The 19,347-nt window shown below is 43.3% G+C and overlaps 1 protein-coding gene across 1 annotated transcript in view; it reads right to left on the reverse strand.

Annotated features, from left to right (window-relative positions):
* Positions 1-19,347, reverse strand: part of LOC137527509 (collagen alpha-1(XI) chain-like) — a 197,329-nt gene that overhangs the window by 11,270 nt on the left and 166,712 nt on the right. The window contains exons 52-53 of the mRNA XM_068248027.1: positions 17,928-18,093; positions 955-1,061 (exon numbers count right to left, since the gene is read on the reverse strand). Of these exons, the coding sequence (XP_068104128.1) occupies positions 955-1,061; positions 17,928-18,093 (273 nt within the window). The remainder of the gene's footprint in view (positions 1-954; positions 1,062-17,927; positions 18,094-19,347) is intronic.

Genomic DNA, 19,347 nt, shown 5'->3' on the forward strand with positions numbered 1-19,347 from the left:
GTGCAGAATTCATTCAGCTGTCATTCCTAATTGTGTATGAAGCAGAAAAAAATAAGAAAAGGGGATACATAGCAGTGACTGCAAGCCAGATAACTAGATATTAAGGTGTTGGGGAGGTTGTGGGCCCTCTGGCCCTCTTAGTCTAATAGCAATCAGTGTGTGACGGCTGGGGTGGGAGGGATGAGGGGCGCACTTTGGTGTCTCAGCCTTGGGTGCTGGAGGACCTTGTCCCAGCTCTGCCCTTCACCAATTGCAACAAGGCTGGACTTCGCTTGTCACAGGGACAAACTTTGTCCGTTGTCCTTTGTCCATCATCTGTCGAAAATACCATCTCAGCAGGCCGGCAAGACACAGGCCACAGATTATCATTCTGGATTATTCACTAAAGACTTTATCACTTACTGGACTCCAACACGGTACTCAGACATTCTACCTCATTTCTTATCTTCCTCATCCTACTTATTCTATCCAACCAATCTGTTCCGCTGTCAGATAGATTTATTTACCAGCTCCAATGTATATTTGTGTGTATAGTTTTTATATTAAAATTAACTATTTAATGGTTCCAGTCTTGCCCTGATTACTCAGATCTATGCTAGAACTTTGTGTCCTCAGAAGAGACACACTACCGCATTGTCTTATTTTTATAAATTGTTGATTTGGCTAATTAGGTTGCAATTAACCATTTTCTTCCTTTCAGCAATAGTTAGTCGAGGTCTCTTCGCCTCGTTTTTAATACACAGATTGGTGGCAGCATATTACCCTGATTTCCAGTGCGAAATCGATAACTTTATTTTACCAATTGAACATTCAGTCCAGATTGTATCATGTATGAGCACACCAACCACTCTTAAACATTTACTGTGCTCACAGTGGATTCGCCTCCAGAAGTCTCCAGTGGATGAGACCTGTATGGCAACTGTGGCATAGTGGCGTTTGTCACAGGCACACTACCTGGTTCTCCACAGCGGGCACACACGTCTCCCCTCCTGCCGTGAAGTTGCAAAACACCAAAAATGAATCCTGAGGACTTCCCATGTTGGGGTCAATGTAATAATAACCTGGGTAGTGGAAAGATTAGACAGTGTAAGACAGCAATAAAAACTGAAACATCAGATGGTCATGTCTCGGAGAATGGTCATGTCTAGGAGAAGTCATGGAGAAGCATGTGATCAATGTGGTCAGGTGATAGATATGTAAGTCTCTGATTAGTGATGGTAGTGTCTAGGAGATGTCATGGAGAAGCATGTGATCAGTGTGGTCAGGTGATAGATATGTAAGTCTCTGATTAGTGATGGTCGTGTCTAGGAGAAGTCATGGAGAAGCATGTGATCAGTGTGGTCAGGTGATAGATATGTAAGTCTCTGATTAGTGATGGTCGTGTCTAGGAGAAGTCATGGAGAAGCATGTGATCAGTCTGGTCAGGTGATAGATATGTAAGTTAACAGAACAAATATTGGAAGGCGCTGCTTGATAATGGCTAAAACTTCTACTGCCCACTTGTTGATGCCCAAATTGCGGTGGGTTAACCCCTGTTCCCACCTATGATGAATCGTACAAAACATTGATATATAGGCGCGCAGGTGTGTTGTTATAATGAGTATGTAAACCACATTTATTTGGTTTTTTTGGTTTATAAAAACAAAGTGATATAAGATCTTTGCATGCTCTACCCACACAAACACTCTATTCATCCATACATGGGAGTAGTATGGTGTCCTGTTTAAAAAATGGATAAAAATATATGTATATATATATATATATATATATATGGGTCCTTGATTGGTTAGCGCTATAAAGTGCAGATAAATAAACCGTTTCTGTATAATACGAGATGACTCCACCCTTCCTGGTACATGTTATTTAGGTTGCTAGCGCGTATAGATGTAATCACATAAGGTCAACAATTATTCTATGCTCCATATATTATGCATAAAGCGAAGACTTGATATCACCTGCAGATGATCCCGCTCCAAACCCGGGGCGGGTTATAGCTGATTGACCTCGGACGCCTGACGGAGAGAAGCCTCTGTAGTTTGGAGTAAGTCCTCAATGACATCACCAACGTGATTCCCGTTAAGGTCTCGCGGGAACCTAACACCGCTTCTAGCCGCACAGCTCAGAGCGTACCTTCGTCTTGACGTCACGTCTCTCCTGGAGGTAGTGTCCTACCCGATCCACTCTGCGTTCCACCTCGTATCTGATTCCGGAAAGTATTGCGTTCCACAGCACTTCCTAGCTTATAGGGTGATGATGAGAGAGGAACCGAGCGAATCTGTTTGCAGGGTTCAAATATTGAAACCTCCTCAGTTAGGTACTTCAGTTGTCCTTGGGGCGCCCCTCCGGACTAACTAGGATTAACATGTTTCAACAATGTCGCTTGTCTTCATCAGAATCTGTACCTATCTCTTCCCAATGGTCTCCATCTTTATATAGAATCCCTAAGGCTCCTCCTCTTCCTTGTTTCCGATGTTTCCTAATTCCCTTGACACTTGGGTACGAATATATATATATATTACTTATAGTCAATCAACTCCGGATCCGGGTAAAAAATTCCGGAATAATAACAAAGGGAAGAACTCCAACACGATCAAGAATTATTTTTTAGCCAAAGGAACAGATCATCCCCCAAAATACGGGGTAGGAAGAGGGGCTGTAGAGGGGGGAGGGGGCGCAAGACACCAATACAGATAGATATCCCGGCGAAAACGGATCTAGAAAGGGGCATTTTCAACCTTAGTACTGTAGAATTAAAAGAATCAGAAAAAACTCTATTAGAAAAAGGGTTGAAATTTGCACCGACAGTTCGAAACTTATGTAGATATTAAAAAATACACCAGGAAATTATGCCTAAAAAGGTATTTCCAAAAAAATCCCATAATACAAAGACAAGATATAAGTTATTTCCAACATACATCTTTAAAAAAACCCTCCCGTTTCCATCCCATAAATGAAATGAGTAAAGAAATGCTGTTGTTTGAAATAAATATAGAAAAGGGCCTCAGGAGAATAAAACCCCAACCACCCCGCATGAATAATCTAACCCTGAAAGAAAACCAGGCACTTAAAGGACTTACGAGGCGAATATTATAAAAAAAGTTAGTTACCTTATTGCAATATCAGACCTCAGGGCAGACGGTCAGTGCTTCCCCTGTCAGTGTCAGGCGCTCTGTTATCTAAATCCAGGTTTCAATACAGGCCCGACCCTCTGCAGGGTCGCCTGAACTGATGAGATAAGAATTGCCGCTTTAAACAACAAACGCCTGCGCAGTTTGCATGCCGCTGGTGCGTCTGCGCAGGTTTTCAGCCCTGTCTGTGGGCCGTCCTCGCTCCGTGCGCATTGGTGTGATTATGTCGTGGGCTTCCCCACGTGACCATCCACATGATGGGCAGCGCCTCCTCAGCACACACTAGCAACGCTGAGCCGGTTAATTAGAACTGTTATTTGCACGGTCGCTGAAGAGCCGCTTGCTCATATTGCAGAGAGTCACTGAGGAGCCGCTGGTGAGCCGGCTCACGTACGAGCGCATAACAAACGAACCGCTGGTGAATCAGAATCAGAATCTGATTCTTTGTTATGCGCTCATATGTGAGCCGGCTCACCAGCGGCTCCTCAGTGACTCTCTGCAATATGAGCAAGCGGCTCTTCAGCGACTGTGCATATAACAGTTCTAATTAGCCGGCTCGGCGTTGCTAGTGTGTGCTGAGGGGGCGCTGCCCATCATGTGGATGGTTACATGGGGAAGCCCACGACATAATCACACCAATGCGCACGGAGCGAGGACGGCCCACAGACAGGGCTGGAATCCTGCGCAGACGCACCAGCGGCATGCAAACTGCACAGGCGTTAGTTGTTTAAACTCTTAGTCCATCAGTTCAGGCGACCCTGCAGAGGGTCGGGCCTGTAATGAATCCTGGATTTAGATAACAGAGCGCCTGACACTGACAGGGGAAGCACTGACCGTCTGCCCTGAGGTCTGATATTGCAATAAGGTAACTAAGTTTTTTTCTAATATTCGCCTCGTAAATCCTTTAAAGACCTACAGAATAACAAACAAGTGACCATAAGACCAGCAGATAAGGGGGGCAGGATTGTGGTACAAAATACAGACGACTATAGACGTGAGGCACATAGATTGTTGAATGATACAACGTACAGACGATTAAAGAGTAATCCGAGTATATCATTTGGTAAACAACTGGAAACCAGGGATGAGCAGAAACACCGCCAGTGCCAATTTTCACATCGTAGTTCGCCTCTACGCATTGTAGTTCGTAGGCAAAGTCTCAAAACTATGCGTACGATTTTACGTGTAGCGAAGTACCGGTACGTGTAGTTTACGCCCCTACGTGTAGTTCTCATGTATATTGCGAAGTAAACCACAAATGCGTTATTTTTCCGCGTACGATTGTATGCATACAAAATTACGCATTGGAAAGGGGAATGTACGCATAGAAGAGTTACTGTTACAAGCATTTGCAGAGGAATTCATGCGTACATTTTTATGCATAATGGCATAAGCGTCCGCATGTACTATGCTACGCACTACGCGTAATTGCGTATTTTAATGCGTAGTCTATGAAATGCATATGAAGCAATTATTTGGTTTTGAAGCCGTAGTTTAGCGAAGCGTAATTGCGTAAAACTCCGCGTAGTTCCAGCGTAGCGAAGTTGGCTGACTACGACCATCCCTACTGGAAACTCTATTAAAAGCGGGTAGACAAGAGGGAATATTAAACACTAAGGAATTTGAGTTCATAGGCCTTGCACATCCATGGATGGCTATATTTTATCATATACCAAAGATCCATAAGTCTTTGGTTGATCCTCCAGGTAGGCCGATAGTGTCAGGTATTGGTTCACTGACCTCCAATCTATCAAAGTATGTTGACACATTTTTACAGAAGTATGTCAGAGACATCCCGGCCTACCTGGAGGATTCTCAACATGTTTTGAATCTTTTAAATGAGATTAAGTGGGAGGAGGGTTGGATACTGGGCACCCTTGATGTTACTGCACTATACACCATCATTCAACATGATCACGGTGTGCAGGCAGTTGAGTATTTTCTTGCCCAGGACGGTAATTTGAAGATGGAGCAAAAACAATTTATCGTGGATGCGATAAGGTTTATGTTAAGTCATAATTTCTTCGAATATGAGGGGGAGAGGTTCCTCCAGACGAGTGGGATGGCAATGGGGACCAGGTTCGCCCCGGGATATGCTAATTTATTTATGGCACACTGGGAGATGACACGTATATTTGGCCCAGGGGGTCCCGGGGAGAGCCTGATTCTGTGGAAAAGATTTATTGATGACGTCCTATTCGTCTGGAGGGACTCAGAGGAGTCCCTACAGGAGTTTTTAACGGATATGAATAGCAATGGTAGGAATATTTATTTTACAGCTAGTACCAGCCAATTAACAGTTAATTTTCTAGATTTGAAGATTTATGTGGAGGATTCAATATTAAAAACCAGTACATACAGAAAACCCACTGATGTTAATGGCTACATTCTTGCCACCAGTTGCCACCTCCCCATATGGCTTAACAATGTCCCCTTTTCCACCTGCAATCGCTAGCGTTCACGCTGAACGCTAGCGATTGCTGAATCGCAAAACCGGCGATTCCCCCCGACGTTTGCGGCCGCGATTTTGCTATGCTATGCACTGCATAGCAAAATCGCGGCAATTATCGCTCCGCCGCGCGTTCGCGTTCCCCGCAAAAACGAATCGCGGTAGTGGAAATGACCTACCGCGATTCCCATGTTAAAAAGCAAACCGTAGCGATTGTAAAATCGCTAGCGGTTTGCGTTTTTGCGATTCAGCATCGCAAACGCCGCTAGTGGAAAAGGGCCCTTAGGGTCAATTTGTTAGACTTAAGAGGAATTGTACCGATGAGAAACAGTACAAGATAGAAAGGGACGAATTGGGGGAACAGTTTCGCCAAAAGGGGTATGATGAAGAAATTATTGATAATGCAAAACATGATGTAGATCAATTAAATCATAAAGACCTTCTTATTAAAAAAAATATAGGGATACAACTGTAGGTCACAGTATAAAAATCAACCTCAAATATTGTGCACAGAGCCATGTAGTAAGAAAGTTGTTCTCAAGACACTGGCACATATTGAGGGAAGACAGGGCTCTTAATGAAATATTGTCCGCCCAACCAGGGTTTATATACAGAAAACCAGGGAATGTAGGTTTAATAGTGGCTACAGCAGTTATAAACCAAAGGGGGGAGCCCAATCACAATTTGGAGGTGGATTTGTGAGATGTGGGAGATGTAAAAACTGTCAGAGTACTCGGGGCTATGGAAAAATAGAAACTGTAGAGGGTCCCCGGGAGTATTATAAAATAAGACAGTTGATGACCTGTGACACTAAGGGGGTCGTATATTGTTTAATCTGCCCCTGTGGAAAAAAGTGCATTGGACGGACTAAAAGAGATCTCCATAAAAGGATGGGGAACACCTCAATAATATCCGAAAAGGCTGGGAGGAACATCCCCCATCTAATCACTTCAAGAAGTATCATGCCTGTAATGTATTCAACATTAAATATTTTGGAATTGAATTAATCAAGCCAGATCCAAGAGGAGGGGACTTCATAGCTAAGATGTCAAGAGCCGAGAGTAGATGGATCTTTGATCTTGAGTCCTTGGCCCCGAGGGGATTGAATGAGGAAATGGAAATTTTTGGCTTTTTGTGAGAAATATAACACTCTGATTGATATAATCGTCAGATGGTGAATGGGGAGTTATTATGGTGTACCTGCGGAGTATTGGTGTTCTGTGTCCTAGATGAGTGATTGTTTATGGAGAGTTCTCTTAATATATATATATATTTTTTATATATACATTTTTTTAAAAAGATTTTTTTTTCCTTTCTTCCCTTCTTTTTTCCTCCCCCCCCCCTTTCCTATATACATATGTGTGTTATAGGGTTATATATATATATATATATATTTTTTTTTAACACATATATTTTTACCCAGATCCGGAGTTGATTGACTATAAGTAATATATATATATTCATACCCAAGTATCAAGGGAATTAGGAAACATCGGAAACAAGGAAGAGGAGGAGCCTTAGGGATTCTATATAAAGATGGAGACCATTGGGAAGAGATAGGTACATGTAAAGTATGTATAAAATAGGCACCCCCTAAAATAAACGTTTTCTTGTCAGTTTCATAAATGTATATAATCATAAAAGATCCAGATTTGAAACCCTGGGATTCTATAGAGAGGACACACAAGTTCTCCCCAGCATAGCTGTAGCACTTCCTGTGTTAGGGGGAACCACTTGTACATTCTAGGTTGGTGGGGAGATTTTATGTAGTTACACTGACCCTGCCCTAATGAAAGAATGCCCTCCATCTCATTCCAGGGATGATGATTCTTTTTCTAAGTGATAGTTTTGCTAAACTTTACTTATAAGACAGTTTATGATCTCTCATATGCTAGGGAAAGAGGTGAGAGCAGTATAGACTCAGGACAGCTTCCCTGATACCCAGTGCAGTGATGTTAGGACATTACATGTGGCAGACATAGTGAGCACATGTTATACGGATTGCTGTTATATGTGATATGTTGCATTGTATTTGCACTGATGTTATTTCTGAGCAATATGATGTGTTATGTAAGATTTTATGTAGTTACACTGACCCTGCCCTAATGAAAGAATGCCCTCCATCTCATTCCAGATTGTTTGATCCTCAATAAACACCCAGCCTCTACCCACCCCTATCGCACTGTGGAGTTAATTCATCATATGTGTAACAATTTTGGCGTCCAACGTGGGGCTGGGTGAAGATAAAAAGTTAGCAGTGACAAGAAGAGACAGTCTGTTTGCACAGGGATCAGAGGAATGAACATGGAGTGTGTACAGGAAGACATCAGCAGATCTCTAACTCTGATGACAACTGATGATTTGCTGAAGATCTGCCAGTTTGTGAAAGCACCAGAACAGAGTATGGCGAGAGGCAAAACACACCGCCATTTTAGGAGAGTAATTGAAGATGTGCTGGATGAATTGGTAGAGACTGAGGAGGAAGACTCTGCTATGCTCTTTCTGCAGGAAACCAAGCAGTTCATCTCAGAATTACTGAAGAATGTAACATGTGATAGTAAGGAACAATCTGAGAGTGAATCACAGCAAATAGAGAATTTAAAGGGACAGTACCGCATTATGCAGGAAAAGTTTCAAGAGACCACTAGATTGATGGAACAGCGTATAAAGGAACTCAGCATGAAAAATAAAGAATCTACAGATAGTTCTGCACAACAAGGACCAGTGACAGTTACTAAGGCACCTCACTTCAGCAAACTGCCAGAAGTTGCAATACGGAAAGACTTTAAGATCTCAGGTCAGATTGGTGAAAGGGGACAGAAAGACAAACTATCTTACACTAACCTCATGCACCAGATTGACTCAGGACTGCAAAGAGGATATACTGAATAAGAGATTGTAGAAGCAGTAGTCAAAGCTATCAGTCCTGGACTGAGTCTTAGAGGCATGCTAGAAATGAAGAGTGAACTGACCTTAGTGCAACTGAGAATTATCTTAAAAAGTCACTACAAGGAGGAGAATGCTTCTGACTTGTACCAGCAGCTTATTAACATCTCACAAGATAACAAAGAATCGCCTCAGAACTTCCTATTCAGGGCGATTGAATTGAAAGACCGACTTTTGTTTGTATCTGAGGGAGCAGACAGGGATGAGCAGTTTGGAGCTGAACTTGTACAAAAGAAATTCTTGAGATCAGTAAGCACTGGACTGATAAGTGATTATATAAAGTTCCAGCTAAAACAATATTTAGAGGATGTTTCTGTGACTGATGAACTATTAATAGAAAAAATGAATGAAGCAGCTAATATGGAGATGGCAAGAGAACAAAAGCAGAAGAGATGTCAACTCAGCAAGCCTGTAAAACTAACTGAGTGTCAAGCTAATACTCTATGCCAGCCTCCAAAGCCATTCTCTGTGGCCAATACTACCTCAGCAGGGCCAATGGCACAGCCAACCATCTGTACCCCAACAGATCAGCTGCTCCAAAACAGAAAACCTGATCTAGAAAAAGCAATTTTACAGATGCAAAAAGAGAGAGAAGAAATGAAAGCACTTTTCCTACATGGCACAGAACGACATAAACCTGCATATAAAAGACTGACAGTCACACAAGGTACTAGAAGGAAGCTCTGCGAATATTGTGAAAGTTCTGATCAAGAAACTGCATGTAATCACTGCTTCAAATGTGGTCAGTTGGGGCATTTAGCAAAAGGATGCAGAGTGAAGAAACAGGACCAGGGAAATAGGGCAGAGGGTTGCTGTCAAGGGACAGACGGTAACCTGCAACTCAACAGAGTCCCAAGAAGCCAGAGAAAGGATACCATCTATAGCAACAAGCTCTGTAAAGGACAGTCTATGTTTAGATCATTCACCAGAGGTACAAGGCTGTAATCCACAGAACCAACCTAGTAAAGCTGGTAGACCGCAACTAAAAGTAAAGAATTTGACATCAAGATACCAACGAAAGTTACTGCATCTTATTGGAAGGAGATGCCATGTGAATTGCAAGATGGACAATATTCCAGTCATTGCCTTATGGGACACAGGATCACAGGTTAGTTTAGTCAATGAAGCCTGGAGGCAGAAAGTTCTCCCACATACAGTACTCAGATCACTAGAAGAGTTACTAGGCCCTGGAGTTTTATGTGTAAAAGCAGCAAACAAAACAGACATTCCTTTCCATGGATGGATTGAAGTAACCTTCCAGTTAACTTCTAATAGCAACCGCATCAAAGAGCTACTGGTGCCAGTAATTGTATCAGAAGATCCCAGAGTCACTGAGCAACCAATCATTGGCTATAATGTGATTCAGGAATTATTTAAAGAAGCATCAGAAGAAGGAAAACATTCTACCTCTGATATTGCAGCAATGTTAGCAACTTCTATGCCAGTGTCATCAAACACAGCAGAGCTCCTGGTTAAATTACTGCAGTCTGATTGTATGGAGACCAGCAATCCAGTAGTTAGGACTACAGCAAAGAGCCAAAGAATCCCTGCAAACAAAGTTACTAGTATCAGGTGTCATGTTCATACACAGCCTGTCATGCAAAAGCAGGAAGTACTCTTTACCCCAGACAATGCTTGTCAGTGGCCTAATGGACTGTGTATCAATGAAGTTTTAGTAACAACACAAAAAGGACAATTCTCCAAGTTAAAGATACCAGTATGGAACTCAACTAAGAGAGACATAATTTTATCCGGCAAAACCAAGCTTGGATATATTGAGCAGATAAAGACAACATACCCTGCACCACTGAAGATGAAACAAGTACAGCAGGTACCTATCCATTCCATAAGCCAGGAATACCATCCTTCTCAACTGGAACTAGAAAGTATGATCGACAGCCAAAGTTACTTCACCAGAGAACCGACTAATCAAGAATCATGGGATCCACCAGTATCTCTAGAGCACTTGACCAATGAGCAACAACAAATAGTGAAGCAAATGTTGAGAGAAGAATGCAATGCCTTTGCAAAAGATGGCTTAGATGTGGGATGTATTCCTTCATTACAGTTACAGGTTCGTCTAAAAGATAATAAGTCAAGAGGACTTATATGTCAGTTCCTAAGCCTCTTCATGCAGAAGTAAAAGAGTACCTGCAAGATCTGCTGAACCGTGGTTGGATTACAAAGTCAAAATCATCATATTCCTCACCTATTGTTTGTGTAAGGAAGAAGGACGGTAGCTTGAGGCTATGCTGTGACTACAGAGAGCTAAACCAAAAATTCATCCCTGATCTCCATCCAATTCCAAGAATTCAAGACATGCTTGATAGTCTAGGGGGAAGTTCATGGTTCTCTGTACTAGATCAAGGTAAAGCTTATCATCAAGGTTTTGTGGAAGAATCCAGTAGACCCTTAACAGCCTTTATCACACCTTGGGGTTTGTATGAATGGATCCGCATTCCTTTTGGCCTTAGTTCTGCACCTGCAGAATTTCAAAGAAGTATGGAGTCTTGTTTAACTGGATTGAGAGATGAGATTTGCCAGCCTTATCTCGATGACAACCTTGTGCATAGTAAATCATTTCTTGAACATGTAGCACACGTGCGACTAGTTCTCCAGCGATACCAACAGCATGGAGTCAAGCTAACACCCAAAAAGTGTGAATTGTTCAAAGATCAAGTCAGGTTCTTGGGCAGAGTTGTGTCAAAAGATGGACATTCCATGGATCCAGCAGAAATTGCCCCTGTTCTTGCACTGAGAGATAAAAAACCAAAGACTGTCGGAGAACTCAGGAAAATATTGGGATTTATCTCTTATTACCGCCCATACATTCAAAATTTCTCCAGAATAGCGAAACCTTTGTATGACTTGTTGTCAGCACCTTCAGAACCTGCTGAAGCCACACCTTCTAAGACATCCAGAAAGCAACCAAAAGCTGTACAAAAATGGAAAGGTCAACTCCCTTCTCAATGTTCAATAGAATGGACTGATCACAATCAAGCAACTTTAAGCCAGCTAATTGAAACCTTGACACGTCCACCAGTTATGGGTTATCCAGACTTCTCTAGACCCATTGTACTTCATTGTGATGCTTCTCAAGAAGGCCTAGGTGCAATGTTATATCAGGAGAATGATGGAAAGCTCAAAGTTATTGCTTATGGATCTAGAACTCTTACACCAGCTGAAAAGAACTACCACATGCACTCAGGAAAACTGGAGTTTCTAGCAATGAAGTGGGCTATTTGTGACAGATTCCGAGACTATTTGTACTACTGTCCATCATTTGAGGTGTATACTGATAACAACCCACTTACTTATGTACTCACAACAGCAAGATTAAATGCAACAGGTCACAGATGGGTTGCTGAATTAGCCGACTTTAACTTTACTATCAAGTACCGCCCAGGAAAAAGAAATGTGGATGCAGATGTACTTTCAAGGTTGCCTTTGAGTCCAGAACAACATATGCAACAGTGTACTCAAGAAGTAGATCCCAAAGTCATCAGTACCATCATTCAATCAATGCAAGTTCAGCAGGGAGACAAAATGCCTTGGTTATGCCCTCTAACAATAGCTGATATAACTTCTGAAACAGATACAGTACAAAGAGATATCCAGATTTCTAAATAAACAATCAGAAAAGCACAGAAGGAAGGAAAATTTGGCAGTACAAGAGTCAGAACCATTTCCAAGCAAAACAAGAGAGACAAGGTGAGTCTCTTGACCTGTCTATACTCATGAGACAATGGCCTAAGTTGTACCTAGACACTGATGGAATTTTGAGAAGAAGAACATCTTCAGGATCCCAATTAGTGTTGCCTAAGAAGTATCATCACTTAGTATTCAAAGAGCTACATGAAGAGATGGGACATATTGGAGTTGAAAGAACTGTAAATCTCATCAGAGAAAGATTCTTTTGGCCACATATGCAAAGTGATACCGAACATTACATTACTCGTCAGTGTAAATGTCTAAAGGCAAAACGTCCAAACAAGCTAACCCGAGCTCCTTTGAATAACATTAAAACAACATATCATTTTGAGATGGATTCTATTGATTTCCTTCATCTGGAAACATGCAAAGGTGGATATGAGTACATCCTAGTTGTAATAGATCATTTCACCAGATTTGCTCAAGCATATGCCACAAAGAACAAATCAGTAAAGACTGTTGCAGATAAAATATTCAATGACTATGTTCTGAAATTTGGATTTCCTACAAAAATTCACCACGACATGGGCAGAGAATTTGAGAATCAACTATTTGCAGCCTTAAGCAAGTATGGTCACATCCAAAATTCCCATACAACTCCATATCATCCTCAAGGCAATGGACAAGTTGAAAGATTCAATCGCACCCTGCTTTCCATGCTCCGTAGTCAAAGAAAGACTGGAAAAACTCTCTTGCTAAAGTTGTCCATGCATATAATTGTACTAGAAGTGAAGCTACAGGACATTCTCCATTCTACCTACTTTATGGACGATCGCCCAGACTACCAATTGACAACATGTTTGATACTCCTGTAACTGAAAAATACAAGACTTACCCAGAATATGTGAAAGCTTGGACAAAGAGACTGAATGAAGCCTATGCAATTGCTTCAAAGACTGCCAAGACAGCAGCAGGAAGAGGTAAAAAATATTATGACAAGAAAACCCATGGATCTGATCTTTTACCAGGTAGCAGAGTACTTGTAAGGAATCTTACTGAAAAAGGAGGTCCAGGAAAATTGAGATCTTACTGGGAAGATTCTGTATATGTAGTTCTTAAAAGACAGAATGAAGATAGTCTAGTTTATGAAGTTAAACCAGAGACTGGCAAAGGTAGATCAAGAATTCTACACAGAAATCTGCTATTGCCATGTGACTTTCTACCAGCAGACCTGAGTAAAGTCATGCCAAGAAAAGTTGTCACAGCAAAACCAGACAAGAACCAAAGGAACACACATCAGTCTGAGCAAAACTCAGATGCGGAGTCAGAAAATGAATCAGACAATGAACAAGAACATTGGAGATCTTTCATTCCTTTATCCGATGACTTTATAAGGGAAGATAGCACACAACTAAATCCAGAAGCAGAAGAATTTTATCCTCATGAGTTGGATATGACTGAACTTCCTACAGAGGATAGTACAAGAGATGATCTTCATGAAGATCAGACTCCAACACCAGAATGCTTATCAGGAAATAACGCAGAAGAGATTCCAGCATCTGAAAATTCCAAAGACTGTGTTGAAAGTGAGCATAGTGACAATGAGGATGATGCTGACATAGAGTCTTTACGCAGAAAACAGCCCACCAGAGACAGAAGACAGCCAAAGACTTTAACCTATGATTCTTTGGGTGAACCAAGACTTGTACCACGAACCACAACAGTACATGCTATGGACTGTGGTAATATTTCATCTGATTACCCTGAATGGTATTTGAGTCCAAAATACTTTGTTGGAGATTGCAGAGACTGGTAAACACAGAATAATATGTTGAAAGTTTGAGTTTTAATGCTTTGAATTTTAGGACTTTCATGAACCTATGCAGTTAATGTTATTTTATGATGTTTTGGTAAATGTATACTGATGTAAGTTTCATGGTTTATGAAGCACAAGTAGTATTCCAATGGATGATGAAACTAGAAAGTGAAAAATAGTTGGCCGAAAGTGAAACTAGGATAAGAGGTACAAATACAAAGTGTTGTTATAAGATAAAAGTAAGGGACAGGGAAACCCATAGAGTGTCCCCTAGTTCACCATCATCCTTGAGTCTGATAAAAGTTTATTTTCATACAAAGTTGTGATTTAAAAAAAAGGGGGTTTGCAGACACAGCTTGCTACATTAGCAAGTAGACCTCATTAGGAACTAAGGCGCGCAATAGACCTGGTGAGAACCTGTGATTAAACTAACATGGGAATAATTTATCACAGAGAGAGGATAATTCCTTTGGTAAACCCTTAATTCCCAAACAACTGTAAGACTCTAACAGAACAGTGTTCATACATTTTGGAATATCAGATTTGCTTATGTTGGGGACAACATAAACTTTTGTGGGGGAGAGTGTAAAGTATGTATAAAATAAGCATCCCCCAAAATAAACGTTTTCTTGTCAGTTTCATAAATGTATACAATCATAAAAGATCCATATTTGAAACCCTGGGATTCTATAGAGAGGACACACAAGTTCTCCCCAGCATAGCTGTAGCACTTCCTGTGTTAGGGGGAACCACTTGTACATTCTAGGTTGGTGGGGAGATTTTATGTAGTTACACTGACCCTGCCCTAATGAAAGAATGCCCTCCATTAGAGATGGGAAGTTCGGATCTTTTCAATGATCCGGATGATTCGAATCGGATCATTGAAGAGATCCGGATCTTTGATCCGAATCTCGGATCATTTTACTAATGAAGCATTCGGGGGTGAAATGACTAGCAGGACAGGAGAAGGGGAGGGGGGTGGACACACAGAGAAGGGGAGAAGATGGACAGAGGGCAGGGAGTGGACAGAGAAGGGAGGAGGGACGAGCAGAGAGCAGAAATGTTTGTTTGCACACAATACCCACATGCTGCAATCATATGCTTTACAGATATTTCACCTATATATTCATCTGTGTACTTTGAAAGCAAACGTCGCACAGTGAAAGAAAGCATTCCCCAAAGCATTCCCAGAAGATAAGTGCAGCTGTTTAGAGCGAGTGCAGGAGGATCATATTGCCCTGCAATCACAGTGCCTGCAAAGTTACTGAGCTGTGCTGAGCTGAGCCAAAAGCTTCCCATGTGTTCACTGTGCACAACTACGAACAGACAGCCTATAATCAGCAGCACGTTGCAGCCAGTATGTGTGCTCCACACATATCTGGCAGTGGCACCCATGTCCCCTCTCTCTCATCTACCTGTCTCCCTGCAAGGCTGCCTCCCCTCCAACTCAGCGATCCATCCCTGCTCTGCTTCCAGGACCCCGCTGCCCGCTGAGAGGGGGCGTGCCGCTCCTTGCCCCGCCCCTTTTTCGATCCGAATCACTCATTTTGATGATTCGGATGATTCGACTCACAAAATAGATTCGGATTAAAGATCCGAATCGTTCATGATCCGGACAACACTACCCTCCATCTCATTCCAGGGATGATGATTCTTTTTCTAAGTGATAGTTTTGCTAAACTTTACTTATAAGACAGTTTATGATCTCTCATATGCTAGGGAAAGAGGTGAGAGCAGTATAGACTCAGGACAGCTTCCCTGATACCCAGTTCAGTGATGTTAGGACATTACATGTGGCAGACATAGTGAGCACATGTTATACGGATTGCTGTTATATGTGATATGCTGCATTGTATTTGCACTGATGTTATTTCTGAGCAATATGATGTGTTATGTAAGATTTTATGTAGTTACACTGACCCTGCCCTAATGAAAGAATGCCCTCCATCTCATTCCAGATTGTTAAAGAGAACCCGAGGTGGGTTTGAAGAATACTATCTGCATACAGAGGCTGGATCTGCCTATACAGCCCAGCCTCTGTTGCTATCCCAAACCCCCCTAAGGTCCCCCTGCACTCTGCAATCCCTCATAAATCACAGCCACACTGCTGACAAACAGCTTGTCAGAGCTGGCTGTGTTTATCTCTATAGTGTCAGTCTGCTGCTCTCCCCGCCTCCTGCAGAACTCCAGTCCCCGCCTGCATCCCTTCCCTCCCTGCTGATTGGAGGGAAGGGACGGGGGCAGGGACCGGAGCTATGCAGGAGGCGGGGGGAGCAGCTGAGACTGACAGTACAGATGTAAGCACAGCCTCACAGCACGGCTGTGATTTATGAGGGATTGCAGAGTGCAGGGGGACCTTAGGGGGGTTTGGGATAGCAACAGAGGCTTGGCTGTATAGGCAGATCCAGCCTCTGTATGCAGATAACATTCTTTAAACACACCTCGAGTTCTCTTTAAGATTGTTTAATCCTCAATAAACACCCAGCCTCTACTCACCCCTATCGCACTGTGGAGTTAATTCATCATATGTGTAACATACAGATTCTGATGAAGACAAGCGACATTGTTGAAACATGTTAATCCTAGTTAGTCCGGAGGAGCGCCCCGTGGACAACTGAAGTACCTAACTGAGGAGGTCTCAATATTTGAACCCTGCAAACGGATTCGCTCGGTTCCTCTCTCATCATCACCCTATAAGCTAGGAAGTGCTGTGGAACGCAATACTTTCCGGAATCAGATACGAGGTGGAACGCAGAGTGGATCGGGTAGGACACTACCTCCAGGAGAGACGTGACGTCAAGACGAAGGTACGCTCTGAGCCGTGCCGCTAGAAGCGGTGTTAGGTTCCCGCGAGACCTTAACGGGAATCACGTTGGTGATGTCATTGAGGACTTACTCCAAACTACGGAGGCTTCTCTCCGTCAGGCGTCCGAGGTCAATCAGCTATAACCCGCCCCGGGTTTGGAGCGGGATCATCTGCAGGTGATATCAAGTCTTCGCTTTATGCATAATATATGGAGCATAGAATAATTGTGGACTTTATGTGATTACATCTATACGCGCTAGCAACCTATATAACCTGTACCAGGAAGGGTGGAGTCATCTCTTATTATACAGAAACGGTTTATTTATCTGCACTTTATAGCGCTAACCAACCAAGGACCCACATATATATATATATACATATACTTTTTATCCATTTTTTAAACAGGACACCATACTACTCCCATGTATGGATGAACAGAGTGTTTGTGTGGGTAGAGCATGCAAAGATCTTATATCACTTTGTTTTTATAAACCAAAAAACCAAATAAATTAGTTTTATTTATTCCAATTGTGGTTTACATACTCATTATAACAACACACCTGCGCGCCCATATATCAATGTTTTGTACGATCCATCATAGGTGGGAACAGGGGTTAACCCACCGCAATTTGGGCAGCAGCAAGTGGGCAGTAGAAGTTTTAGCCATTATCAAGCAGCGCCTTCCAATATTTGTTACGATTGCCATTCAGCCTAGTCTTGCTGTCATGTCACTAGCTGTCCTCAGAGAAGCTTGCAATTTAATTCCTGCCGTCATGTCACTAGTTGTACTCGGAGGAGCTTACAATCTAATTTCTGCTGTCATGTCACTAGTTGTACTCGGAGGAGCTTACAATCTAATTCCTGCCGTCATGTCACTAGCTGTCCTCAGAGAAGCTTGCAATTTAATTCCTGCCGTCATGTCACTAGTTGTACTCGGAGGAGCTTACAATCCAATCCCTGCTGCCAATCATATCACTAGCTGTACTTCACTTCAATACATTTCTATTGATACCAGCTGTACTTACAGGAGCTTACAATCTAATTCCTGCCGCCAATGTCACTGGGGAGAAGGGTGTCTTACGGGGGAGGTGGTAAGAAGTGCGATCCCGGCCCTGTCAGTGGGCGACTCACCGTCCGGCAGTTCAGGGTGCACCAGCTGTAGCTCCTTGCAGGTGCTGGCCGGACTTTCTTTGGACCCGTTGGGAGGAGCAGCCAGCAGCCTCAGGTCTTCCTCCAGCCGGTAAATGAGGTCCCAGGGAGCGGCCCCCCGCCAAGGCTCCGAGTGGGGGAACGAACGCTGTATGGGGCAGAATGTCTCATTACTAACACAGGCCCACTACTCACAATGACAAACACACTGCAGCTGCTTTACTACCAGTGCAAGGCTGCTGGACAGAAGTCTGGCTGGATCAGGCAGGGCAAGTGCATGGTATGTCTCTACCCCCCAGCCCACTCTGAAAGGCACTGCGCCCCTCCTACCCCTACACTCTATACCCCTCCCCCCTCTAAAAGGCACTGCGCTGCCCTCCCCCTGCATTTTATCCCTCCCCCCCTTTGAAAGGCTCCGCCCTCCCCCTGCATTGTATCCCTACCCCCCCCCCCGCTCTGAAACGCACTGCCGCCCTCCCCCTCCATATGACAGAATGTCTGTGCAGAGCTCGGCCAGAGCCGGATTAAGGCTAAATGGGGCCCTAAGCAAAGTAACTGATTTGGGCCCTACATCATGTCGTAATAGAATCAGAAGATGCAGCTGCACAGCAACATGCCGTACACACCGGGGCAGCCGAGCTACTGGTTGCTATGGGCAACAGCCCGCTTTCCTCTGTGGGTGCATAATGCAGGGAATAGCAGCGGCAAAATGCAGAGTGAGAGATGAATGGCTGGAACATTTGCACTCAGGGGCTGGGGCATCCCTGTGAAGAGGGCGCCAGATATCACAGCAGCAGCACTTTCCCCCTGCATCTCCAGCCTGGCAATAGCAGAAAGCTCTGGACACCGCCAAACAGGAAGTCGTTCCCCAGACAGAATTACATAACCACCCCCACCACCGAACAACCGATTTCCTCCCAAACTAGACAGCCACCATGCAGCCTCCATCCCAGTGAATACGATAGTCCAGCAGAGAAGGCAGCCGCAGCGGGTGAGAATGACAGCACCAGATGACTCACATTCACCTATTGCGATCCAAGCAATAGAGGTCTCGTCATCCGGAGCCCATCTGTCTCCTCTAGAGTGCTGCCGCTCTGCTACTACTACTATTACTACTTCCTGTCTGATCTGAGAATCAGGAAGTTCAGAGCGAGCGGCTGCACTGTAGAAGAGATAGATGAGTATCAGATGACGGGATCTCTATCGCTTGGATCATGGATAGGTGAGTGAGCGTTTGCCATCTGCTGCTATCATTCTTGCTGCAGCTGTGGTTCTCTGTGGGAAGGGAGGGAGGAGTGGGCAGTGGCAGAGCGCACAGTAGCAGGAGGGGGATCTAGGAGGAGATCCTGGCTCTGAAGACAATCAGCAGCGCACAGCATCATTTGACAAGACAAGACAAATA

Source organism: Hyperolius riggenbachi, chromosome 8 (genome assembly GCF_040937935.1).
Source record: "Hyperolius riggenbachi isolate aHypRig1 chromosome 8, aHypRig1.pri, whole genome shotgun sequence".
Classification (NCBI taxonomy): domain Eukaryota; kingdom Metazoa; phylum Chordata; class Amphibia; order Anura; family Hyperoliidae; genus Hyperolius; species Hyperolius riggenbachi.